Here is a 26,731-nt window from a genome sequence, read left to right on the forward strand (position 1 = left end):
TCTCTGAGAGTTTCTGTAGTGCATCACCAAAGTGTTCTCCCATTCATGTTTCTTTTTCTTTTATGAGACTATGGAGCCACTTACCTCCTAAAGGAAACAATTATTTCTAACAAACACATAACATGCAACAATATGGGCTTGCTATATCTCCTCTAAAGTGCATAAATACCTTAGAAAACACAGGCCTGCATTTATCTCAGTGTAACAGCTACCAACATCAAGGTCATTACATTGACCGATCAAAGTTACAGTTATAATTACACAATCTTGTTACAGTGAAAATCATTCTTTTAGTTCATAGAATAGAAAACAAATCCAGCCTATTACTTCAAGCGATCAACACACTACACAAGGCCACACTATTTCCTTTCAACACAGCAGTGAGTAAATCCTAAAAAAGTTACTGTGGCAGCCAGTATTACAAGTGAAAGGAAAAAAGTGTACTATGGTTCAAGTATCGCACTCCTGGTATTTGACATTTCTGTACTTGATCCTGATTTGCACACACAGATTTAGCAAATAATTATGCTGATTCACCTGTGCACACAAACAGAACAGCCATACACCAGAGCAGTTGGAAAAGATAGTATAAAATTTTTAACATTTGAGATTCAAAGTCTGAACATAGATTTAAGTCTACTAGTACAGGACTTCTTCAGATCCAAAGGGTTGAGACCCTTTGTCAGTCATTATGGTTGTGGTATAAACCCCAAGACAATGAAGTAACATGTAATTTAAATTAATTATAAGAATGTGTCCCATAGATACAACAATAGAACAAGAAGTACGTTACAAGATTCAAGAAATAATAAACCATCACTGCAGATCATCTCTCCCTGCACATCACCCCCATACACCAAGAACACTCTTGCTAGGGGTGGGCAATTCTTCCAGTTACTTGAACTGGAAAAAAAAAAAATACAGGAAAAAAAAAAAAAAGGGGGGGGGGGGGGGTTGGTGGGGAAATCACTCAGGAGTCCCATTAATTTCATACTGCAGATAAGGAATTACCTTATTCTTTGGAAGAATAAAAATCATAGATTCAGAACAGGTGAATAAAATCATATATATTGCTAAGTCATTTGATTTTCCACATATTTTTAAAAAGCATCATTTACAAAGTTATCAAGTTAACTCAGAACTTGTAATTGCCAGCACTGAGAAACAATGTTTAGAGTTTACTGTCATGCTGAAAGAAGGATGAAATGACCTGCATGAGGAGAGCTGCATCTAAACCATCCAAACCTCATACTTTCATATTAATTATCTACTATCATGCTACTTTTTTTTTTTTTTTTCTTTCAACCCAGGAGGCCTCAATCATCAAAAAACACACGCTTGTACATAGTATCACAGAGATGAATAACACTCTCAGCAGTTTCAATGGACAAAACTGTTGTCTGGGGTCCAAAATATTAAGGCTTTATTAGTCAGAAAATATACTGGGACTTTACAACTTGAGCTACAGAACAACATAAAACACAGGCCTGGTACACACCTCTCTTCCAAAAATATTCTCAACACGTTCCCGTATCAGTCTTCACCACTATACAGGTTGACATTTAAGATCCAAAGGTAATGCCCCGCCCCCCCCCCCATCCTGGGCTTCCGAAGTTATAAAAAACCCCACCCTCCTGCATACACATAGTGCAGTAACTATGTTGTCTCTGTCCCATGACCTGATGAACACATGAAGTAGAGTGAATCAACACATATATAGCCAGCATCAGAATCACCACCGCACCTTCAGAAATAAGCAACTAAAACAGTATGGCCATGGATGACAAACAGCAATTACAAACAAAACCAGCAGACTTGGCAACAACACATCACAGCGTCTAGAGGCCCCATGAGTTCATAGCAGCACTTTTTCAGTCAGATAGAGCTTTCCAAGTCTCCAAACTGAGCTTTACACTGGAGTACAGAATGTGGTACTTCATTTTAAAGTAACTTTGTTTTAAAGCCTATACATAAAACAAATATTTCAACATGATTTTTGTTGCTAATGAATGGCACTAAGCAACTTAGTAATATAGCACTATGTTTATAAATAAGACACTAGAGAAAACAAGAAAAAGTCAATTGTTCTCTGCTAAAAATGCCCATTAATGTCCACCAAACTGATTTTAAAAAACAGCCATTCCACAAGGCTTAAAATGGTAAGACAGGCAGTAACTGAAGGAAATAGAGAAATCTCTTCATTTGTTTCCCTTAGTGTTTTTTTATAAATTCTTTCTTAATTGCAATTGTAACAAAAATAGTGCTGATTACATGCTTGCTAGAGAGTTGAAAAGTCCTCAAAGAATTGCCCAGGCTCAGGTATAGTTCCTGGTTCTGAAAACTGAAAAACACATTCCAAACGTTGGCTATGGATGCAGCATGCTATTAAAATCTCCAATTACAGTGCCATTTGATGGAATGCCGCTTCAAGACAGTAAACATTCACTCAATACAAAAAACAACAAAAATCCTTCAGAAGCAATACAGTTCGTTAACTGTTATCATCTACATTTCTGTCCTATAAAAGAATGACTCCTGTATGCATACCTCACATTCAGTGGGTTTTGTAATCTGTACATAAGCGTGTAATAGCCCATGCATGGTTTTATTTGTACCTGCAAAAGTAATTGGTAGAGATCTCCTTTCTATTACTAAAAGCAAACATTAACGGCAAGAGATCTATACTGGAACTCCAACACTCGCTCTCTACCCTGAAATTATTCAATATTTGTTCCCGAGACGAAGTTCGTACTTTCACGTATGCTGCAGACCCATCAATTCCTCACTATTCTTCAGCGTCTGTTTGTCCCATACGAAATCTCCAGAGCAACGAGACAGAAGGACAGTGAGCACACGCTCGACCTGTCTCAAACCAGAGCGCCGGCCCAAGTCCTTTCCTTGAGATTTACCTGAACACCCTTTCCTCGACCTCTCCCTGCTGGGGGAGGCAGGCACTCCTGCCTCTTGGCAACTCCCCTCTTCTCCCTCAAAAGCAACAGCTGGGTCGTGGTTCGGGGAAGCGCCAGCCCTCACAGGCCCGGAGGCTCTTGCTCCCCATAACCCGCACCCAAGGCTGGGGAGGCCGCCGGCCCAGAGAGCCCCGGAGTCATTGTGCCGAGGGAGACGATGGCAGCTGTCAAGGCGCAGCTCGGCCCTGCGGCGGGCGGGCAGCGGGGTCAGCAGCCCCGAGCCGCGGCAGCGCCCGCCCGCCCTTCCCCAGCCCTCCTCCGGGCCCCGCAACACCAGTACGGGGCGAGAGGCCTGCGGAGCAGAGGCTGCCTCCGGAGCCAGGAGCCCAGGCGGGCGCCATGCTAAAAACCAAAATGGCTGCCCCAGGGAAAGGAGCCCAGCTCAGGCCGTGAGGGGCTGCGCCTCCGACGGCCCGGCCGGCCGGCGACGCCGCTTCGCCCGCCAGACCTCGCCCAGGTACCGTCCCCGAGCCACAGCGACCGCCTCGGCCTCGGGGGGCCCCAACGGGCTCCGCTCGCCCGGGCAGCTCTGCTCCCGCACCCCAAGCGCGGCCCGGCCCCCGGAGCCCGCCGAGCCGGTCCCAGCCCGCGCCTCGCTCCCCATACCTGAAGCTCGGCCCGCTCCACCTCCCAGTGCGCCCTCTCCATCTCGAAGCGAGCCCACTCGTGCTGGATGTAGTGCAGGATCCCCGGGATGGTGTAGTGCTGAGGCCGGGACAGCTCGGCGGGGCCCGCCGCCTCCTGACCAGCCGGGGCCGCGGGGCCCTGGGGCTGCTGCTGTTGACCTCCTCCTCCGGCTCCGGCCCCCACGCAGCCCCCACCCGACTGCAGGTTCATGTTCCCACCCGCCTGTGGCGGTGGCTGCTGCGGTCTCGGGGCGGCCGCCATCCCACCGCCTCCTCCGGCTCCGGGGTGCTCGTCCATTGTCTGCGGGGAGCCCTCCTCCTCGTCCCGCGGCGGGGGCCTGGAGCAGGGGCCGGGGAGGGGGTGAGCGGAGCTGGCTGGGGCGGGGAGGAGGGGGGCGGGCCGGACGCGGGGAGGGGGGGGGCCTGCGCGGAGCAGTATCCGGGTGTCAGAGCAGCGCCGAGCCGCCGCCAGCCGCCATTACAGCCGCCGAGCGGTCGGCCCACCCACCCGCGGCCGGCCGGGGAGGGGAAGGGGGAGCGACGCGGCGCGGCGCATGCCGGGAAATCATCCTCTCCCCGCCGCCGCTTCACGGACGGGCTGGGCGGCGGAGTGCGCATGCGCAGGAGGGGAGGTGAGCGCCGTGTCCCGGGGGCGGGGGAGCGGGAGTCCCCGACCCGGGGCTGAGGTGGCGGCATGCCGTCCGGGGGACAGTCGTGGGGCAGCTGCCTATTGCCGCCGTCTGTCTCCGTCTATTGTTGTATTGCCCCTGCCCGTCTCGGGGTAACCCGCCGTCGCGTAGCCACGGCCGTGAGGAGGGGGGAGGCCCCGCCCCGTCCGCGGCCCGGCCCCAGGTGGGTCGGTGTTGGGGCAGCGGCCCCGGGCCCGGCCGCCGCGGGGGAGCCCAGGCGGGCGGTGTCCATCCATCCACCTGCTCTGAAGCGAAAAGCGGAAGCGGCGGCCTTAGGCTGAGGCGGCAGGGGTTGCGTTCGGTGGCACCGCGGAAGCTCCGCGCCTCGGGAGTGCCAAACGCCTTCGGAAGAGTCCGCCGGGCCGGGGCCGGGGCCGGGGCTCGCTTCCTAAACCGGCGTGCAAACAGCGCATCGGTGTTGAAACGCTTAAGTCTATGAAACTCGGCGGGGTTTAATGGTGCGCTGAATTTGCCCCGCAAGGAGGTGGTTTTAGAATAGGGTTGTTTTTTTTTTTTTTTTCAATTTATGGCATGTCTCTGGAAGTTGGCTAATCTTTTTTTTTTTTAAGTGAATGGTCATTTTCGTGGTATCTCAATGGTAAGGGTGTATCTCTCTCAATGGTGCAGTGTATTCCCTCCTTGATGAGAAGGGAAGATGCACAGCGTTTGCTTTTCAAAAGTCTTTTTCCACGTGAGGAAGGTTTTGCAAGAAATGACTGGTTTATTTGGTCTGGCTCAGTTTTATCTGTGACAGCAATGCTGTGTTCGGTGCTGTAGTTTGGATGTGTTGAAATTACCTCAGTTGCAAAACACTGCTCTGAAATGCAATATTTACAAATTATCATCACATCCTGTTGGAAATGATCTGTAGGTCACCCATTGTAAGTAAGACAGAAGTTTGGTTTTGTCTCTCTTCAAAATATTTACATGCTGTACTCATTCAGTAAGAAAATGGATAGTTTCCTAAGCAGGGCTCATTCTTGACAGAGCTGGAATTTTGTTAATTACTGGAAAAAATAAATACTGCTTGTCTCATTACTGGTGTTTCCTTTCTCTACTAATCTCTCATCAGGTGTGTATTGATATTTCAGTTGGTTTATCCAGTCCTTCCTTTCTTCTCCATTAAATCACTTCCTACTAAAATTTCATGCTGCAGTCTTCCTGATTCCATACAGATTAGACAATCTAAATCCAACTCCTTTCCACCTCAGCTGATTTTTTTTTTCATTGTCTACTGACAGTATCAAATCATTACTAAAAATTAAGATTTACCTCATAACCAGTTTAGCCTTTTGTTTAGCCCTAATCTTATGGGACATTCCTCATTCCTGAGTGTATGGGAGTTACTGCAATTTAATTATGTTACTATATTCAGCCAGCATTTTGACAACTTAACGGCAGAGGAAAACTTTTTTACTCTTTCCTTCCTCTCTGACTTCCCTAGATTAATAAGGTTGCTTTTTAAAAATCCCTTATCCTGAAGTTGAACACAGTATTTTATTTTAAAGCCACATAGACATAGTTGTTTCGTCTTTGGATGGGTTATAATGTGTACAGTAGTCAGATCTAGAATACAAAAATAATTACTATTATGGATAAATATTAATAATAAATATTAAAGCCTTGTCCATGGTCCAAACAAAAATAGGAAGAGCAAGGGTATTGATAATGTGAGCAGTATTCATTTGCTACATCCTTCTGTACAATAAATTCATAGTCAGAAAACCAATAGCCTAATATATACCTCAAAAGTATTCGTTCCTGTGCTGTCACCTGTTTGTGCCTCTGCCATTTAGTCATTTTTTTTCTTTTCATTAATGCTTTCTCATTTAACGCATACATAAAGTTGAACTACACCTCTGCATCCAGAAAACCAAGTTGGTTTAGAGTCAGACAGTGCAGTAAATTATTGGCTTACAGTTCTAACAGGTATTTTTAATTCTTCATGAAGCAGATCTGTAAAAATGTCATCGTGCATTTTTTCTTTGCTGGATTTGATCTCTTATTTATATTTTACGTGAGAGCCCTAGAATGTTGCAAAACTCAAAACTTCTGTTACAGCACAATAAATAAAATACTTCTAAATCTGTGGACATTGACTAGAGTAATTTTAGCTTGAGAGAGACAAATCTAATTTGAATAATAACTCTGCTGCCAGAAGTCTCAAACTCAGGTTGTGTTTCTCTTGGTGAAATCGTTGATAAAATAAATTAATTTTGAGTGCTTGTATCTACTGGAGGAGTAATTAAAATTAAGTTTAAAATACATTTTATATTACTGCATATATAATCTGCTGGGTTGGCTGTGCTGGAGACTTAAGACCTTTTTAATCTGCGGAACAGGTATTGCAGGCTTTGCCTCTCTAAGAGGTCTCGACCAGTATCTGAAAAGCAGCATTTAGGGGTGTGACTCACAAACAGGGACAACTTACTTTGAGGTGTCTCTTGCGGTTATGCTGCTTCAGAGCTGGCATGGACTGGAAGCAGTTCCTGAAACATCATGGTTTCTTTTTCAGCGTTTTGAAGCAAATGAGGCAGGTCTCAGTTTGTCTTGAAATACAAAGCTGAAGTTACCTGTACAGGCAGGGGGGAATGAGCCTGCTTGGGGGCAGTAAAATCAAAGCAGCATCTTGCTTTGGGAGCCTGGGTCCTTAGTCTTCTGAGTCTGTGCTGCTTTACAAGGAGTTAAAGCCATCGTATATTAAATCATCAATGACTACATACTCCATCAGTCTACCAGTGTGAGTCACACAAGCCAGTCATGATACCAGTTTTGTCTCATAGATATTTATCTGTGAGAGATACCTTAATGAGGGTGAGATCTAACACAGTGTAACAACACATATTTAAATCACATTAGTTAAACTGTATGTTGTTTGCGTGCATGCCAAATTATCCTTACGGAAGAAATATTTTGTAAAGGAAATAAATGGGAGTGCTACTCAGTCACTCCAGAAGGTAACTTCTTTTGAAGGAGAAAGTTTGGCATTTCAAGATGTGTTACATCTTCCCCAATCGATACCTTCTGAGGTTTTTGTTTCTAGGGAGTCTTCATCCTGTCATAGAGTTTTGCAGGTGTTTTGTAGGTGAGGTATGCATGAAGCATACACTGTAGGCTATTCTGGACAAAATTTCTAATGCATGGTTGACTGTGATGAAGAGAGCTGTACTTGACAGTCCATCAGGATCTGGATTGTCCCTTCCAGTCTTCTGTTCCTAAGCACATTTGTGATGCAGATAGTTGTCCAGTGACCTGGAATGAGACAGCCTATTCATTTCTGACAAACAGCTTTCAGATAGTAATGTCTTTTCATTACAAAAATGAGCAAAATAATGGCAGAGATATGAAAGGCTTGCATCTTGTCACCAATTCCCTTGAACCATTTGATTCTGTATGCATATAAGCATTGTAATTTGTGTGTATGTGCATGGATACACGCAGCCATGTGCATGAGAATGCACAGAAAAGCACGTAAGAATTGTATCTATCTAAAGAAACAGAGCTATCTTCGTAAGCAGGGTACTGATTATTGATCATAAAAGGTAGCTTCTCAAATAGATAGAACTTGATGAAGGAATGGGAGTTTCTCTGCCCAACAACATGCACAGATATGCTTTTTGTTTGTTTATTATACTTCATAGGTCTCTTTACATCTTATATAGGCAAAACTTATCTTAGCATATTGTCTGTATCTGAAAGCTAAGATGAAAGGAGAAGAAATAAACTTTGATAGAAACAAAACTCAGTAATTTCCTCTTTTTGCCTAAATTGTGCAAGCCTATGTTTTTATTTCTACAGGTGATTTTTTCAGAATTGTTTATAAAGCAAATAAAAAACTTAAGATATTTTTAACACTGGAATTACTTTCAAAGTCAGACTACACAGCTCTGCTTGCGTGGTTTTTGCAGCAATACAAAACAGAACAGGGAAAAAAACAAACCAAAACAAAACAACAAAAGGAGCCACATATGAAATGCAGAAAAGACTGTATAGTTGGTACTCTCCCATTTAGTCATACATGTCAGCCTAAGCTGCCATCTGACAGGGAAGATCCCAGTATACATTTCCATCTGGGTCCTTTTTTGTCTTAATTACCTGGTTCATTCTTTTTCAGAGACCCACTTGTGCTAGTTCAGAAGCCCAGGGCGCAGTAGACAAGCATTGACCACATTGACCAACACATTGACCGCGCATTGACCACATTGACCAACACATTGACCGCAGCAGCATTGACCACATTGACCAACGTCCATGACTCTTCTCTTGCAGCGAATCAACAGAAGGGCACTCCTGTTCTGGATGTAAAGAGGCTTCACTGTGCATGATAGAGGTGAGAAAGCTCTGAAAGTGTCACAATTCCAAACAGACTGTCTTGTCCTGTGGATTGGTCCTGGATTTGTGTTCCCTGGAGGTGTCCTGTGGTCAAGAGCAGATCAAAGAGGCATTTACAGAAAAACAGGGGTAAAAGCTGTCTTGCAGATGTAGGATAATGCATGGGAAGAGTTCTCCCTGCTAGCTGATGTATCCCTTGATATTTTCCTTCATCTGAGGGGCTTGCAAAGATTTAAGGGAGAAAATGTAGTTCTACTCATCCTATGCCCATTCAAATACATCATCTGTTTTGAAGAGTTGTGTGCAGAGGATAGTAAAGGCAAGAAGAGGATCTAACTCTTTGCCTCTGATACTAATTCACAATTAAGGCTATATTTTTTGTCAAAGGGCAGCGTGTCTCTTAGAAAAGTCAAAAAATTAAATCTTTTGGTGAAGTTTTCTTTAAAGCAACGTAACTGCTCCCAGGATGCCTTTCTGAAACAAGTCTGTGGGAACTTCTTTGTCAGTTGTAGGAATTTTCCTTTTATTGTTTGCTGATTTTTGTGAATTTGGTCTGTGATTTCCACACCCACCCAATCTAATTTTAAAACTATTTAAATCGTACCGTACTTTCTCAAGGACAAAAGATGCCCCTACTACATTTTCTATTATTTATACTAATTTATACTAGTAATAATACATATTTGGTAAAAATTAGTATTTTTTTTTTCAGTTCTTTAGCTCTTACAGTTATAATTTTAGTGGTGCATATGATTTTAATTTCCTTACTGGCAATGCTTCTGAGGCTGTAGATAACACTATACATAAATTATCAATCTTCGCTTAGTTTAGAAATGAATTCTCAGTATCAGGTCTAATTAGTGAAGATATATTTAGTATAGAAATCTAAACTCTGCATATGGAGTAAATCACAATACACTTAGGAGAACGGGGTCACTTTCCTGAGATCCAAGTGATGATAGCAGAGGTGGCTTTTCTTTGAGAAAATTATTAGGTGGCCAATATGAATCAGAAGTAACCAATAATTAATGTCAGCACAATATATTGGGATTTTTTTGTGTCACTGTCGTGAAAGATTTAGACGGTATCACCCATGAATGGTATATAGGCAGTTTATTTAAGTTGTTAATAATAGGAGGCAGCACCTATTGAGCTTGCCTTGTTATAAAAAATCAGTGTATGTTTAAATATCTATGAAGTTGCTGACTCGGGAACCTATTTTTGGGTTTTGTATTTTTTTTTCCTTTTCGCTTTTCTACATTAAGATGTAGTGTTTCTACACAAAGAGCTACACTGTATCATTCTGTGAAGTTCCAGGTATGTTTGTTTTTTGTTTTTTTTTCAGCTTGCACATTCTCAGAGGAGCTATGAGATCTTAGGAGAGAATATTTGCGTTATACCTTGGTAAAGCACTAGGCAAGAAGCAACTCCTCAGAACTGGAATAAAGAAATAGCTTTTGCGGTAGTTGCTGTATTTCCAGTGAATAAACCTCAAGAACATTTGGGCCAATAAATCTGTGATCCAAATAGAGAGTCAGATGGAAAACATTACAGTGACTGTTTTCTGGCATTAAAGAAAATAACCCAGAACGTCTATTTAAAAAAATTACATCTGCAGCTTACCTTTTTTTGCTTGCTTTTCAAAACATGAAAGATTTCAGTTGTTTAGCAAGCAGATTCTGATATATGCTATGTTCTTTTTAATAGCCTTTTCCACTTGAAGTGTGGCATATTTATATCTACAACTACATTTCAGTGGTGTTGCATGGATTAATATTTATTTAGATTGAGATTAAGCTGTTCTGAGTAATTAACATGAACAGATTTCTCCTTAGCTATCAAAGACCCACACTTAGTTTTCATTTAGCACAGAATCTACCTTTCACATCAGTGTGGGAAATTAAACGTGAGAAGACAGTTTTTAGTGGCTCCTGGTCCAGCTCAGGATGTGTGCTAATACTGCTGATACCCAGATATTTAGGAGGCTCTCATTCTGCATTAAAGAAATGGTTGTGCACTTCCCTCTGTCCTCTATCCCTTCAATCTGATGTAAGGATGGTATGAGTGAAATCGTTATATACAAGTCACACCAAAAAAGAAAAAGTACTGAAAGGCCAATTTTGCTCTTATGAGCTGCGTTAACCTTATGTTTTGTTATTGGGCAAATTTCTGATAATGTTCTCAAACTAGTTAGCGTGTGGGTAGAAAATGGTAAGGAGACTTATGGTTTTCAAAATGTAATTGTTTATTCCTCCAATTCCCCAAATTCTACAAAGAAAGTAAATTGCCTGATAATGTGAAAGCTGTTATTTATTAGATAGTTTGTGATTATTTGTGTGGGTAAAAAAGTGGAGTGGCATGGGATGCATGCAAAAGATTAGAGAATTTTTTCCCTATACTCTATGTTTTGGCAATAAATTCTGTCTTAAATATATGCGGATCTGGGCTGGCTAGCTTTTAGGAACCTTTTATAACTCCTATGTATACTTCTTTAATATTTTTTTTTTTTCTTCACAGAAATACTCTTTTTGATTCCTGCACCCCATATTCAAATCTACTATTGAGATAAACAAAAAAGAAATGATAAAATTTTTTCTTATGGTAAACAAACAAGGTCAAACAAGGCTCTCTAGGTATTATGAGCATGTAGAAATTAATAAACGGACAATGCTGGAAGCTGAAGTAATCAAAAATTGTCTCTCCCGTTCAAAGGATCAGGTAAGTTTTGTAGTTTTTCTCCTAGCCATTTTATTTTATCAATCTCTCATGTCTTTATTGTCAATAATTCTGAAACCACATCAATTTCCATTGAAGGTCATTCTTTCATTTGTACCCATGAAGAAAATTATTCTGTTTCTAGATTATATGTTCACTCAAATTACCTATTATTCTGCATTGAATAAGTATGTTTTTCTGAGGCTTACAGAGATTTTGGAGTTTTGTATCACTGTCATGAAGATTCCTCCTCTTTGTCTGAGGAAGCTCAGAAGTCCAGGAAGAATTTATTTTATCCTGTTAATTGCTTCTCAGTAGAGATTGATAGAGAGATATTACTCCTGCTTTGCTAGAAGGTAGTAGGAATGGTACTGACAGCTCCAAGTTTAAACAAAAAACGTACAAGAAAGGATTTCAAATCATTAAATTAGTATTTAAAACACAGAGGTTTTTGGAAGCACAATTTTTTAGGCCTGTGTATAAAGCATTTTTATTTTTAAAAAGTGTTCACACTTTCTGTAAGAAAAGTGTTGGCAAATTTCTTAGATGAAAGTTAAGATTTTCGTGGCTCACTTAAGCCATTGGTTCTTCAAGAAAAGTACCCAATTTAGCAAAACTTTTGAGTACATTGACTTACATTGGAGAGAGGAGAAATCTGTGACTTGGGCTGTAAGTGGAGTTTTTTGGTTTGCGTTCTGAAGTTAGCTGCTTTATTTTTCTTGATTATGTGTGTCCTTGAACAGTGGTCCTCACATATTTTATTCTAGAAAACCTCAGTAAAAATAGTAGTTCCTATAAAGTACCTTAGTTCACAGAATTGACAGTGGCTAAAGAAATTAACTGTCTCCATACTGCTTGCAAGAGCATCTCCAAACAGAAACTTCACCAAAAGAGCTAACGGGTATGCTGCCATTTCAAGGATTGAGCAAAATGATACTTAAAAAAAACAAGGAGGCATCTTGTAAAGCAGTGTATAACAGCACCATCTGCTGGCTTCTGTCTTACTGTGAAAGACATGTGAATTGCCCCCCTGGGTCTGGAAGTCTAATACTCTTAATTTTTATATAAAAATATTGATCATTTTTAAAATAAGAAAAGTAACCTGTGGTTGTCTCGTTTGGAAGTGCTCCCAAATGAAAATTTAGGGGAAGTATTGATTTATAATGCCAAACAAGTCACTTCAGTTCTGTAAGTTCCATTTTTTCCATGTAAAAAGTGGTAGCATATTTTCTGCCAGTAGATGAAAAGTTTTGTGTAACAGTTATTCTACTTAATTTTTTTCAAGTCAAAATTGTTGGGTGGATCTTGGGAAATCCTTTGTTCTTTGTGGGCCTTACAAACATGAAAGCTTAGGCTCTTTGAGCACTGTGCTTAATACTGTTGTATGCTTAATTGGCAGCTACTATGTTTGACTCCTTTTGCTTCTGCCTAGTGTTCTTTCATTGAGTATAAGGACTTTAAGCTGGTATACCGACAGTATGCAGCCCTTTTCGTAGTCGTTGGAATCAATGAGACCGAGGTAAGAAATTATATACACTTCGAAATTAGAGTTTGTAGTAGTCATGGGCAAGAACTCAAGTCTTTTGCTAGCATGGAATTTTGCAATAGCAATTACAGAATTTCAAGGAGTCGTTGCAAGAAGACATTTTTATTACTGTGAAATAAAAAAAGGTATAAAAGAAAATGTATGTTTTACTTCATTCTGTAGCAGTAGACTGAACTGTTATCATGAGACAGTCTTCATGAGCCTTATACTGATTCGAGTTTCTAAATTTATGTTTGATTAAACAAGCTTATGTAGGGCGGGGTTTCTGAACAAATGTTAGCATTATAGCCAGATCAGCTGTCTCATCTGTGGTGACTTCTCAGCTGCTCACTGTTTTCAGCCTCCTTGACCAAAGAAAAAATTCTGTCAGCTAGAAAGATGCCAATTTATTGTATTTTTTAAAAAAAGGGGGGAGGTATCTGCCAGAAAATTGACAAGTACTGTTATTTCATCTTTTCAGGCTGAGCCTGCAAGGCTTTAGTGTTTACATTGATTCCCAGTTCTCAGAAATTAATCAAAGCTTACTATTGGAGACTTTAATTGGGTGGTGTGGAAGGTAGCTGCTGACTACTGCAGTGTCTTCAAGCCAGGGTTATAATGGCATGCCATTCTGGGCAAATCCTTTTGGCTTTGCTACACCTCACAAAAATTGCCCATCTGCACTGCTGCAGCATAGCCTGGCTCTGGCTGCAGCTGGCTGGTGTGACTTCAGCATGGGTAGGCATAGCCTCGTTAGCTGTGTCTATCTAGCTAACCTGGGTGATGGCGGAACAAAGGATGCAATGGGATGCAAAGCAGCCCAGGCGAGAAAAATCCACTGGGTACTGCAGTGCTTACTTGTGTGGCTGGCCTGAAGCTTCTGCCCCTGAGCGCTCCCTTGCTCTCAGTACCTCCGCTGAGTAACCACACCACCTCTCGCTAAGGTGGGCTGAGCTTGTGCACTTTATTGTAGTTTTAGTTGCTTTTCATGCACCACAAACTGAAATAACACAAAGAATACTATTACATTTTTCTAGCTATCCATTTAATGTTCACTTGGGTTTAATTTAATTTCAGAATGAGATGGCAGTATATGAACTAATTCATAATTTTGTGGAAGTTTTGGACAAATACTTCAGCAGAGTGGTGAGTGAGACACTGAATCTATTATGAAATATTTCTTGTCTTTCAAAGTTTTAGTGAATATGTCATTTTAGGGAATAAATCAAAGGAGAAATTTTTTTTTCATATTCATGTAGAAATGTAGAATTTTGAATAGTTTAGTATGCATATTACCACTGGGAAAAAAAAAAGTAAAAAAAAAGTAAAAAAAAGCCTTATTAGTTGATGTTTCAAAGTAAAATTATACCTGGGTTATAAATTGTCAGACAAGGAATACCAGAAATATTTCTGTTAGAAAAGCACGTTTTTATATGCTTATACTCAGGGGTTTCTTTGGGTCATCTACTCTTAAATTAACCACTGGCATTTTATACATTTTAGATAGAGAGGTTTTTCTTTACAGTTCTTTTTTGCAGTTCTTAGCATTACATGCTCTAAATGAACTTCATTCATGATAAAGATGGTGTAAGCGTTAGGCAGGGAGCTGACATCACTCTCACTGAACAAGATCAGAGGGATGGAGCAAATGAAACCTCAAAAACCAGTCTGTACTTGTGCTCCCCATATTGCTGTCATGCAGCAGTGGATTATATAGATAGTAATTTTATTAAGGATTCAGCATCAGACATGGCTCCAGTTAAATGACACTACTCCTTTTGGTGGGAGATTTTTTTGTTTGCTTGTTTTTACGAAGTTTAAAAACGCAGCGTTATAATCCCGGTTAGAACATGTGCTATTTAATATAGGTTTGTAACAATCTTGTTATAAACAAATTTTCCTGAAATCATACTTCAGCACAATTTTGGTTTATCTATGCTGAAATGTGTTGGATATCCCTCTCAGAAAAGAGGACTGGATAGAGTTTACGTTGGTAGTTATACATACAAGAGATCACTATGTGTACTATGTGTCTGTAACTGGTTTTCCAGTCTTAGTACCACAGCAGGCATGGCAGATCTCCCTCCCTCTGTGGATTCAAGGACATGCTTGAAAAAGTCATCTGCACCCTTCACTACTTAGATGCCTGGCAATTGTTCTAGACTGTTATCTCAACTAGCATCGCACCAGCCTGTTGAAACTGCTGGTACTAAGTATATCACTTTCTGACTGTATTAAGTTCAGAATTTGTCTCTTAAAATTGTTATGACTGCAGTCCCAACCTAAGCAGTAATAACTGGGAATGGAATTTGATCCAGGCAGCGCAGGAATGCACAATAAAATTTAGTGACATCTTAGTTATCTAATTGAGCTAATAGTTGCCAACCACTTCTTAAGTTTTATTTGTTTTCTTCACTTGAGGCAGAGCAACAATAGATGTGGTTCTTGTACATATAAACGTAGTATGTATAATTCCTTGACCGCATATATAACCCAACCACTGATAGTTGTTAGAAATTTGCTGAATTCATCATCACCAGAGTTTTTTATATTTTCCATAGCATTTCAGTTTTGAAACTAGGGGAACCAAAAGGGGGGGAGGGGTGTTAAAGAAATGTTGTGCCATTCAGTGGTTCTGTTTTTAATAGCATATAACATGATAAATGGCGGAGCACTGAAGAAGAGGGCTATAATTCTAGCTGGGGTTTCTGGCAGAAACCACAGAGCAAGAAAGTATAAGTCTGTACTGTCGTGGATTAATGTTCATGATTTGCAGAATTTTAGCAGAATCCCAAATTATGATGATGACAACGGAGACAGAACTCTGAGAAAGGAAAGAACATCTGTCCTGCTCTAGAAGGACATTTTGTCATCTATTATTTTTAGGCTTGTGAGCTTTAAACATTCTCACATACTCTATTTTTACCTAATGGAGTTTACAGAGCTTGAATTCAGATATCAGAACAAACATTAGCAGAATTAGGGGGAAAGTTTTCAGAGTTGCTTGTGAGATGTAATTCTGAGTCCTCCTCACATTTATATGGCTACCCAGGGAAAACTCTGCATACTGTTCAGAATACATATTCCAATGGTTTCAACTACTTTTTAATGCTGAGGAAACTTAAACTGGTTGTTTAGGCTCTTAAATTACAATTTTTGTGATGCATAAAAAAATTAAAATTGAAGAACGGCAGAGTCACTCAGCAGAGGCCTGCAGACTAGATCTAGTTCAGTTTAGAGCATCTTCAGACCATAGAAATAGTAGCAATTTTACCAGTGGGAACTCTGCCTAAAACTCCAGGATTAGACTGTGAATGGAAACCATGTTAGCAAACTAAATTCCCTTGGTAGCAGATAAAGATTCCCTCTTTCAGCAGAGACTGAGGAAGCTCCACCCCAACTGTGCAAGATCTTAAGTGCTGAGGCTGTGATTAATTGTTTCTAAATTTAGACATTTAACTGAGGCACCTAAGTTAGAAGTTTGGTCATCCTAAGCTCCCATTACCGGCAGTAGAGACCGATGAGTATCTCGAGTAAGTGAGTCATGCCACAAGTGTGCTGAGTCAACTCTTGAAGATACCATCTCTTCTGTTGACTGCAGAGAGACCACAAGGGCTTCTAACTCAAATATTTTGGTTAAATGAGTACAACTACTTGGGGTAAATCCAGGCCAAGACTAGAAGGGAAACAATGACTGTGAAGAATTGTGTTGCTGGGGCTAGAGAACAGTTAGAAGTGCTAAGGGTCTAAAGCTTGGAGTTGCCTTCCCTCTCCTAACGTATCCAGCCATGGCTACCACAGCCATGGGTATATACAACGTCTAGATTTTGCAGTTGAAATGATTTGCAGCAACATTTTTAACTGTGTTTTTGTATAAACTGTAAACTTGGCGTTAACATCCCATTTTTTGCAGAAGGAGGAAAGAGCGTATAGGGCTGGAGTTGCCATGATTAGAGATGCTGGGTTTCCACCCACTCATTCAGGTGGCACTGCGTAAACTTAAATTGTTACTTGTAGGTGACCTCAATGTTTTTTTTTTTAAGTGAAAATTTCAGAACATTAGGTTTTGTTACGGAGGCAGGTAACATATCAAAGGCAAAGCAGTGTTGCAGAAAGAGCATGTAATTGTATAGTCCAGAACAGAAATCTGAATCGCCTTAAAATTTTGTATTGTTATTTTTAAGACTTTTGTTATCCTCTAAAGGGATGTGTAATGTTTAATGACTATGAAATGAGAGATCAAACTGTAACTAATTGTTGTCTATCTCTTTTCCTTGCAGAGTGAATTAGATGTATCCTTTTTATCTCAGAAATCCATTTGTCTATATCTTTTTGGTGTATGTTCCAGTTCATGCTGTCTTCAAAGCACTGACTGTCAAACAGTCAAGACAATGCAGAGATCTCACAAATTTTGCACTTCCAGTAAGTAGCACCATTTTGGCACCTTCTGAAAGCATGGCTGATGATCACGAGGGTCACCTATTTAAATCCTCAGTCATTAAGATACGCCTGGTACCATTTAAAGTAAGACAGGGAGAGCTTGCTTAGAGACAACTATGTACCATTTACATTTGTGGGTGAACTTTCAGACTTAATTAATTATTACTTCAGGGTTTTACTTTTTTCTTTAAGTTTACAATAAAATAGATATTGAAATGACTGCAATAATAAGAACTGAATGTTACAGCTGCATCTTGAGCCAAATAGCAGCACCACCATTGTAAGATTAGGTTTGCACTTTGACCTTGCTTCATGAAAGTCTAGGTGAGTTTTACTTTCTATCAGGGGAAAGAGAGAAGGCCCTGGGAGGAAGCAATTTAGGAAACTAGGCATTGCCACAGATACCTTTTTCTTTTCCCGCCCCTTCCCTTACAGAACTGTATTTTCAAGTGTATGATTTGCAGAGTATTAACTAAAATATAATTTTAAAAATTAACTAAAACCAAATACAAATACTGAAAATATGGTCCTGAACAATTAAACACAAATAGCAAGTAAATAAAATACAATACTGAATTCAAAGCTGCTCACTCTACTCCAGCAATCCTTATTCCTATGTTTGTTGTTGGTTAAATGCAGATCTACTGATAGAAAGAATTTCAATTATACACCTGAAATACAGTTGCCACCCTGGAATCAAATGCTGTATAGTGATTTAGTTTACTTACCTTATTTAAGAATTAAAACGTATGAAGAGCATAGAAAAATTCTGTGATTTTTTTTTTAATTGTCCCTACATCTTTACTGAAAAAAAAAAAAGAAATAATTAATTTCACTTTTATAAATATTTTAATGCTTGCTACATGCTGGAACTCTGTCTCATTTACTGAACTTACACACATACATATTTATATATACTGTCTGTATTTCCTTCCTGAAAGTCACAAAATGCTGTGGTATTAATCTAACACTCCTAAATTCACTTATAGAAGAGCAATAATGAAATTTCAGTATTAGGGGACTCTTTAAGGTGTTTGAGCGATTGTATGACTACATTTTTTGTATTCAGTTTTTATAGAGAAATTGTTGCATTATATGCCAACGCTAATGTTTGCAATGGGTGCAATATGGTGTCTGAATGAGTCTTGTAGAAATTAATCTTCTACATGGGTCTCATCTGCATGAGGGTGTGAATATAAATATTTGGAAAACAGGAGTGTGCATTACTATCTTATTTGATAATACTGGAAATAATATTGGAAAAGCTCATGTCTGATACGTCTCTCATGTATGACATATGAATGATGTACATAATTTTCTATTCAGAAATGCACTTTTCTACATTGTACATTTCAGGAACAATTTCAAAATAAAACATTTTACTTCTATATATGTACAAAATAATCCTCCCATTTAGGAAAAGAGCTTTTCATAAGTTGAGAGGATACATAAAGTAATTGAAATGAAATGAGATACCCTCAACATTAAATGTAAAGCAGAGGTGTAATGATGAAGAAGTGGGCTGTTCAGGATTGTAATTATTTTTGACAACACTTGAATAGCAGGCCCAGAACAACAATATAAGATCTGGACTACAAGTGTCTTAGACAGAGGTTAATGCAGTGCAAGCAATAATTCATAAATATGCCTTTCATAGTGTGTAAGATAATATCCCCACCTGGGATTAAACCATTTCCTTTGCCAAATAGTCTTCCGCTAACTCTTACATTCAGTACAGTTAGCTTGGATGCAACATGTCTGATGGGGAAAGTACTGTCTGAAGGTCTGTAACAGCGAACACCACGTAGTATTTACAGAATCTTTGTATACAGAGTATCTGGTGGGAGACTGTCACGATTTCCTGTCTCTGCGCTATTATTTTTGTGTACAGATCCATAGGAAGTTTACTTCAAAAGTGATAGTGGCTATTCTAAATAGAAAGTAGTGTTTACTAATGTGAAAAAAATAGTAGGAAATTACATGAAATCAAACCCCATGAAAAATAGATCATAATCATTGAAGGCTATTCACTCATGCACAGAGCAAACCCCAGTTAAATCTAAGGCTGAGCCTGTCACGCAGTTGAAATGGTCCTGGTGCCCACGCTAAGCCTGCAGCACATGCACTGATTCTTAAAGCTTCCCCAGCTGCAGTGCATTACCCCGGTATTCCTGGCAACACCTCCTGCTGATGTGGGACTCCAGCTTTTATTTAGGTCCAAACACCCGAATTCACCCAGAGCACGGGCATCCAGGCTCGCATCATGGGCTGAGCCTGGAGTCAGCTGTCAGGAAGGGCACCTTGGGCACAAGGCAGAGACCAGGTCCAATCTGAATCCTGCCCAACAGGATTCATATGTAATACGTATATATATGTATGACATAGGTGTGTGTGATGCTAAACAAGGCACAAACAATTGCAAAGTTATCTTATGCATACTGCAAAAATGAACACTGATTAGCTACTAGCCAAATAAGTAACTACTTTAACTCTAGAGTAGCCATGGCTTTTACAGAAGCTTTTGTATGTGAATTGCAAAGCAATAAGCCATTATCTGATGTCCACTTTTGTTCTGAGAGTCAGTTGCATATTTGAGGGTACCTGTGACAGCATGACATAACATTTCTAAAGTTGTTTGGTTTTAAAATATCTGTAAGTCATGTTGTTGGGCCAGTTGAATGGACGAGTATTGAAATTGTCCTAAGGGTGTTGCTTCCTAATGTGTTAATGGCACTAGATGAGCCTCACTTCTTTGTATGAAATAAGTGGGTGGGATTTTCTGGAGCTCTCAAACTCCATCTTGGATAGCGTAGGAGCTACTTTCTCAGTGCGATGGTGACAAGAGACTATAAAAATACAAGTGACACCACAATAGCTTTGTAGGGAAAGATATGCTGGTAAGCGTGAGAGTTTCTAAAATTTCAAAAAGATGATTTTTCTATTGGTTGAGCTGGTGAAGCAAAGCTTACTTGAAGACACATAATTAATTTACGGAAGAAACAGATACTTACGTTCCCCTTGTGGGAGGGAAGGGGGAAGACAGGGTGCTCTAGGATGAAGCATTTGAAGAATGTTGTCTTGATCCAAAAAAAACCATTACATTCCATTGCAACTAGCTGCTGCTGCTCCTAGGAGAGATAAAAAGCTTTGATACAAGGAATGCTTCATGTGAATCAACTGTATTCTTCAGTCCCCCGTGGAATAACACTTTCAGAATACAGCGCACTTAAGTAGTAAGAAAACTGAATGATGAATTTATTCTGAGAATTTATAAGGATACACTTCAGTTTGTACTGTAAAATAAATGGATAAAATAGAAACCTCTAAGGATTAGCTTAAAACTTTTGTTCTAGAATATCGCAGAACTTGAAGGCACCATTTGTCTCCTCTTTAATGTCAGCATAGTCATTCGAGGAAGAAATGGTCAGAAAGCATTAAATGCATTTCAGTGCCTAAAATTTGCCTGCCATTAGATAGGCTAAAAGTTACTTAAAGCGTTAACAAAGATAGAGTGGGAATGTGTGACTCTGGATTAAAAAAAGAAATTCCAACTAATCTTTAGTTGAAGATGAATGTCCAGGGTGGAAATCAAAGTTTTGTAATGCTATGTATTCAGTAGCAAACCATCTGCCCCCTAAGTACCCATGCTGTAATCTGCAAAGCTTTTGTTTGTGCTCCTGGGTGTGTTACCTGATCACAAGGTGTGGGCTGCACTTTATCATCTTTTAAGCCTGTACACACCCTTAGTTACTTGCCTGGAAAATCCAGAGATATCTTACAGTGTCTCTCTATGAAGAAGTTATTTATCATATGCAAGTCTTAAATGTGCCTTTTTCCTTTCTTCCTTTCCTTCCCTTCCTTTCTCCTTCCCCTCACCCCTGCTTAACTATCTGCCTATATAATGTTTTGGGGAAGGAGACACAAGATATGTCACACTTACCTCCTCTTAGTACATATGTGCCATAAAACCTCTTTGTGATAGTAGAAAGTACCAGCAGTGTCTTTATTAAGGGCAGCTCCTGAAGTTACCGAAAGTCAGCATAACATTTAAATACCAATTGTAGTAGGTGCGTACCTAGAGTAGAGGCATCGACTGGAATCTGTAAACCAAAGGGCTCACCTTCTGCCTGGAAGAGTTAAGAGTATTTCCTAGCTGGGTGCTCTGAAAACTTTTACTACGGACTTCTATCTGCAGAGATTTTCATCTACATACTTGTTTAAAAATGACTGTTAGCCTCTGTACGTATCTAGTGAAAGTCCCTTAATGCTTTCTTGTGGGCAGCCAGGATTCTTACTGGAAGCAGGACCTTAAATGACAGCTCTGGGTGGAGCACACGGCAGTGCACACACTGAATATAGTTTTTTCATGTTCCCAGTTACTCAAACTGGTTTGCTTGCCTGCTTTTCAGCTGGGTGTGGATTTACGGCTTTAGGGCTTTAAACCTGAAACTTGGGGTCACTTGCCAAACCAGTGACAGGTGGGGAGGATGAGTCTTGCTGAGGCTCAGAGATACATGTCCCTCACTGGGCTGGGCGTTCAGACATGCGTGGCTAAGCAGTGTGTGTATGACGAGATGTAACCGTAGAGCATAGTCATGAGACTTAGAGGAAGGGGGGAAAAAAGCCAAAGTTGCTCCCTGCGCAATCTGACTGTTTGCCAGGAACAGCACCATAAAGGGAGGTGGGAAGGGAACTGAAAAAGGAAGCGAGGATGTTAGATTCAGGGTAGAGGGTAAAGAATGCTTTGGGACCTTCCAAAATCAAGGTGATAAATCTTCCCAAAAGGGTGTAGTATCCCTATTCAAACTGCAAGTGAAATCACTGGTTCTGGAATGATGACTCTGAGATTAACAGTTTACAGATGGACAGAAATCATACCACTGTTTTCTGTAATGGAGTAGGTCAGTTTTGAAATAACCTGGAACGGCCCTGCAGGGGAATTTATGTCTCATTTAACCAATATTGGGTTTGAGTAGAACAGCTGCAAGATACTTACTGGTGTGGGTGCAGTTTTCCTTTGACATGGTATCAGCTCTTTAGGGAATGCAGCAGTGGGAAAAGCAGTGCTAAGTGTGTTTAAATGTTTTCTTAAACAAGGTGAGGCAGAAAAATAAAGTGGGAGCGATAAGTTGCTGCATCATCACTGATCCCCGTTGATCCAGTCTTCTGAGTTTTAAATCCTTGGGACTCTCAGAGGATGAGGAAGGCCTGGCAAGACAGGAACTCTTGCTCCACTGTGAATCAGTGGTAGACTGTAAAAATGAAAAGCCAGGAAGGGTTGGTTTTATCACTTGTTGAAACCTGAATGGAATGTTATCTAACTTCGTTAACAGATCCTCTTGCCCTATGTAGAGCAGTGCAGAGGTGAACTAAGCAGCAGTAGAAGAGCTGTCTTCCTAAAAATTCTCACATTACTGGAATAAAGAAATCCTGGCTTCTCAGATTGAAGTATTTGTGTAAAGACTGATTTACTTGAAAAGCGTACCACAGGAAGAAATTTGTCTCGAGTCTTTAGTCTGCCAAGCGAAGTAAAACAACTACCTTTGTCTCGGTAGAGACAAAGAAACTGAGACTGTTGAAGTTTTAAGGACAGTACTGCTTCTTAGTGTTGAAAGGCACGAGTCTGATTTTTAGAAGCAATTTAGACCTATGGTCAGACTCAGGAAGAAGTCTGGTATTTAAAATACAACTTGGAATTCAATTAGGTGGTTAAGTTTAGGCCAGCAAATTAGAAGCTATCTGATGAACCATGGACATACCCAAGATCCTGTTGACAGCGATAGTTTCTCTTCCTCACGTAACAGTAACTAGTAGAAAAGTTATTTGGGGACCAACTCTCCTCCCACACATAGCTAGGCGCGCGGTGCTCTTGGTCAAGCAGAATGCATTTGTCAGCGCAGCGATGCGATTGCTTACCCTTTGGCACAAACATACGGCAGCACTGAGGTCAGCCCAGAGCACTCATGGCAATTTGAAACAGCAGAGGAAGGTGACAGCCTGCTAGCTGTATTCTCATCAACTTAAACAGAGGTTCATCCTACAATCCAGCCTAAGCAAGTTCAAGCTTCTACTTATCTCTCAGAAGGGAGGTCACAGGCAAGGCTGACATGAGACGCTCTGTGCCCTCTTCTTGCTTTCACTTATGGAGCAGAAGCAATCACCAAGACAGGGACAAAAACTTAAGCTTCTCTCATCACTGGGCTAGACCATCATACTCAACAACTTTTACTGACAGCAGGAGAACCTTAAGTAGAAGGCAGTAGGTGCAGCTGCTACCAAGTCAGGTAGGCTCACCCATGGAGAAAGGGGAGTGGAACCTGCCAGGCTGAGGACAGGCTTAGCCTCCATCTTCTACAGCTTTTAGGCAGACAGCATTTCTACTGTGACATTTGAAAAGAAAAGACCAAGCCAGTCATCGTTACCTGAAGTAACAACTTGGGTTTCTGAATCTGAGAGACAGGATCACAGAAAAACCCCTCTCTGCATTCCTAAGTACTGGCTTCAGCCCTGATTCTCTAGAACCTTGGAGTCGTTTGATGGGTCTGGCTTTCACCACTCACTGCAGGGAAAATAAGGCACCTAACTCAGATTAAGGAATTCCCTTCTCAAAGCAAGGTAGTGAAAAACTAGGCATGGGGATGTTCAATGTTACTTAACTTAAATACATTTCTTGAATTCAGACCTAAGAGGGTTCACTGTCATGAGCTTGTGTTGTTGCAGCTCTGGTGGTTTAAGGTGTTTTCTTCCCACCACTTGCATTTACCACCTAGGAGGAACAAACACATACAAATGCGTGGTTCCTCTGCTGTTGTCAGATACAGTTCAGTACTCCCACCATTCCTGCTCTTTGGCAGAGCAGCAGGGTAGACTGCTGTAGTTAGATCCACTTAGAACTCATCAGACAAAGCAGTCCTCTTACTTTTTTTGAGCGTGGTCAGGGATTTGAGAGTTAAGCTTTATCGTGCTGAGCAGAGGCAAACATTGACACCTTCAGAAACCTGGCTCTTGCAGCTCCACAGATTGGAATGGAGGTCCACTCACATAAATACAAGGACTACACCAGACCAGCTTCCTGAGCTGAAACCATAGTGTCAAAAATAGCATAAGGGGCTGAGAAGGCACTCAAAAGACTCATATCAAAGTTGGAAAAAAAAAAGCATTGAAAGATGTTTTTAGAAGTTACTGTGAAGTATCTCGCTAGTTTCACTGCAGTAGTCCGCAGTACACAGGGAAGAACTAGAAGGAGCAAAGTTAAGGCAAAGCTGATCTGTCGAGCGCAGCAAAGAGCACATTTAAAGAGCGGCAGCAGGTGGGGAGCGAGGCATGTGAAGGGTTATTCCCCCCTCTGTGTATGTGTATGCGTATGCACATCAGTCAAGCAGAAGAGATGCGCCCAGCAGGCTTTTTGCTGTGCCTATTTCCATTTCAGGTTCTGGTGATAAATGGCAACATAAGAGTCTTTTTTTCCCCCCAAGTAACCCTTTGCAGTTGTTCCGTGGCTACACAAAACACTGGTGGATGCAGAAGAATGCCCACCGCTTAATACCCAGTAAGGCCTGTTTTGTTTTGTTTTTTTGAGACAGGTGCTGTTAGATGTTATACAGAAACAGCCATGATTATGGGCGAATTTCATGTATCAAAACAATAGAAATTCATATTGTTTCAGCTTACTTAGGTGAATATTAGAGATTACAAGTATCTTTAGAAAGCATTTAAATTATGAACCATTTACTTACTTTTACTCTTCTTTATGAGATTTGTTACTAGATCAATGACTCTACATATCAGCAAATTCCTCTTAAGCTATTTTCAAGCAGATCAAATAGTGTTAGTAACGTAGCATAAGGAAAATTTGGGAATCAAATTTTAAGAATTTGACTGACAATTGCTATTCTAGGAAAGAATGCAGAATATTTGCATCTTCACATTCAAGGTTGTTCTCCCTTGATAACATTTTCTATTCAAACAATATGTGGTACTCAGGCAGACAGTAAAATTAACCACCTACATCTAAGTTCGAGTTTCCCTTGCTTTTACTGCTATGTGGTCACCTTCCAGGATGGGATACTGCTGGGCTTCAACTTCTCTACTACAAACTTTTGACATCTCTGTGGTCAGAAAGTGTCAGTCGAACTGTTTCCCTAGCTCTGTTAAAATAAATAGCCAACTAAACTAAAATTAATTAGGAAATATCTATTTTTGTAAACTTTGTTAAAAGACTAAGGTGCCCAAGATCTTCTCTGAATTATCTTTATGTTGTTCAAAATATACTTAACTTGAAATGTTTCTAGATCATGTTCAATTTGGACAGAGTGCACATCATTTTGGATGAAATGGTGCTAAATGGTTGCATCGTGGAAACAAACAGGAACAGAATTCTCGCCCCTCTCTATGTGCTTGACAAAGTGGCAGAAAGCTAGGAAGACGCAAGACTGACTACAGCCTTTTACAGTTGACAGTGTAATTGTCAGGCGCGTGTGTACTGCCAGCCGTCTTCTGATGTCGTAAGACCGACTCATGCAATATTCAAATTAGTTGGAAAATACTTCCTGTTTCTTCTATACCCGACCTACCTAATGGAAAGATACAGCTAAACACGAAGTGGAACACTCCATTTCAGATGCAGCTATATCGACACAGCAGAAATCGCTGGAACAATCAACATTTTTTAAAACTGACTGGGGATAAAGTCATGGACACACTTACACATGACCATCTAGGTGTCACTTTGAATTGCGTAGCTTTGTGCCAGACCTAGGAGAAGACAGAAAATACAGAAATATAAATTCAAACTGAGTTTCAGTACTTTCTTTAAGCACCAACTTGATTTTTTTTATTTTTATAGAAATGTAAATTAAGGTTCTGTAACTTTTATGACCACCTTTAAACTAGATTCAATCTTCATCAAAAAGCTGGTTTCGCTCTCTTTTCCATGTAAGTCACAGTTACAAAAGAAATGAAGGTAACTCAAGTATAGATGTAGTTAGGATTTCTGCACACTGTAAGTTGTAACTAGAAGTATTTGACACAAATATTATAACATTAATAAAACATAATTAAAATAAAAACTTTGATCATCTTTTATCATGTTGAATTAATAAATTACACAAAATCTTTTCTATTTTGGCACACCAGTGTATTTTTTTTCTGTTATATACTCTATCCACGTATCATTAAAATGTTTACAAAAGACCATAACAAAAGCTATGCAAGTTTCTGAGTACAAGCTAGGTACCAAAACACATCTTCCTTCTGGAGTCAGAGGATGTAGCTACTCTAACTTGTATTCAGAGGCACACGACATGCCGATTCATAGCTGTGTACTGTGCTGTAAGTCACTCAAGAGTTAGCAGTTTGAGCTGACTTTCGCTTACCTTTCTAGAATTGAGGCATCTGGCTCCTTCGTAACCCCCACAACCGACACTAGGCATAACT

General features: G+C 40.4%; 2 protein-coding genes and 1 long non-coding RNA gene across 4 annotated transcripts in view; 1 reads left to right on the forward strand and 2 right to left on the reverse strand.

Annotated features, from left to right (window-relative positions):
- Positions 1-4,095, reverse strand: part of STRN3 (striatin 3) — a 67,509-nt gene extending 63,414 nt beyond the window's left edge. For both annotated transcript variants that reach the window (XM_082484747.1, XM_082484748.1), the window contains exon 1: positions 3,576-4,095. In XM_082484747.1, coding sequence (XP_082340873.1) covers positions 3,576-3,893 — 318 coding nt within the window. In that variant the 5' untranslated portion in view covers positions 3,894-4,095. The remainder of the gene's footprint in view (positions 1-3,575) is intronic.
- Positions 3,275-26,458, forward strand: AP4S1 (adaptor related protein complex 4 subunit sigma 1). The gene is made up of 7 exons (XM_082484749.1): positions 3,275-3,426; positions 8,399-8,614; positions 11,134-11,334; positions 12,764-12,850; positions 13,934-14,002; positions 17,137-17,148; positions 25,588-26,458. The coding sequence occupies exons 3-7, from the start codon at positions 11,197-11,199 to the stop codon at positions 25,714-25,716; spliced, it is 435 nt and encodes a 144-aa protein (XP_082340875.1). The 5' UTR covers positions 3,275-3,426; positions 8,399-8,614; positions 11,134-11,196; the 3' UTR covers positions 25,717-26,458.
- On the reverse strand, positions 18,074-22,312 carry LOC309673728. Its single transcript, XR_014269338.1, has 3 exons — positions 22,293-22,312; positions 20,308-20,424; positions 18,074-18,100 (listed from the first exon to the last, which is right to left on the reverse strand). It is a non-coding gene; the product is annotated as an uncharacterized lncRNA (long non-coding RNA).
- Positions 26,459-26,731: the final 273 nt, after the last annotated feature.

The sequence above is a fragment of the Vanellus vanellus genome (assembly GCF_965231255.1).
Source record: "Vanellus vanellus genome assembly, chromosome: 6".
Lineage (NCBI taxonomy): Eukaryota > Metazoa > Chordata > Aves > Charadriiformes > Charadriidae > Vanellus > Vanellus vanellus.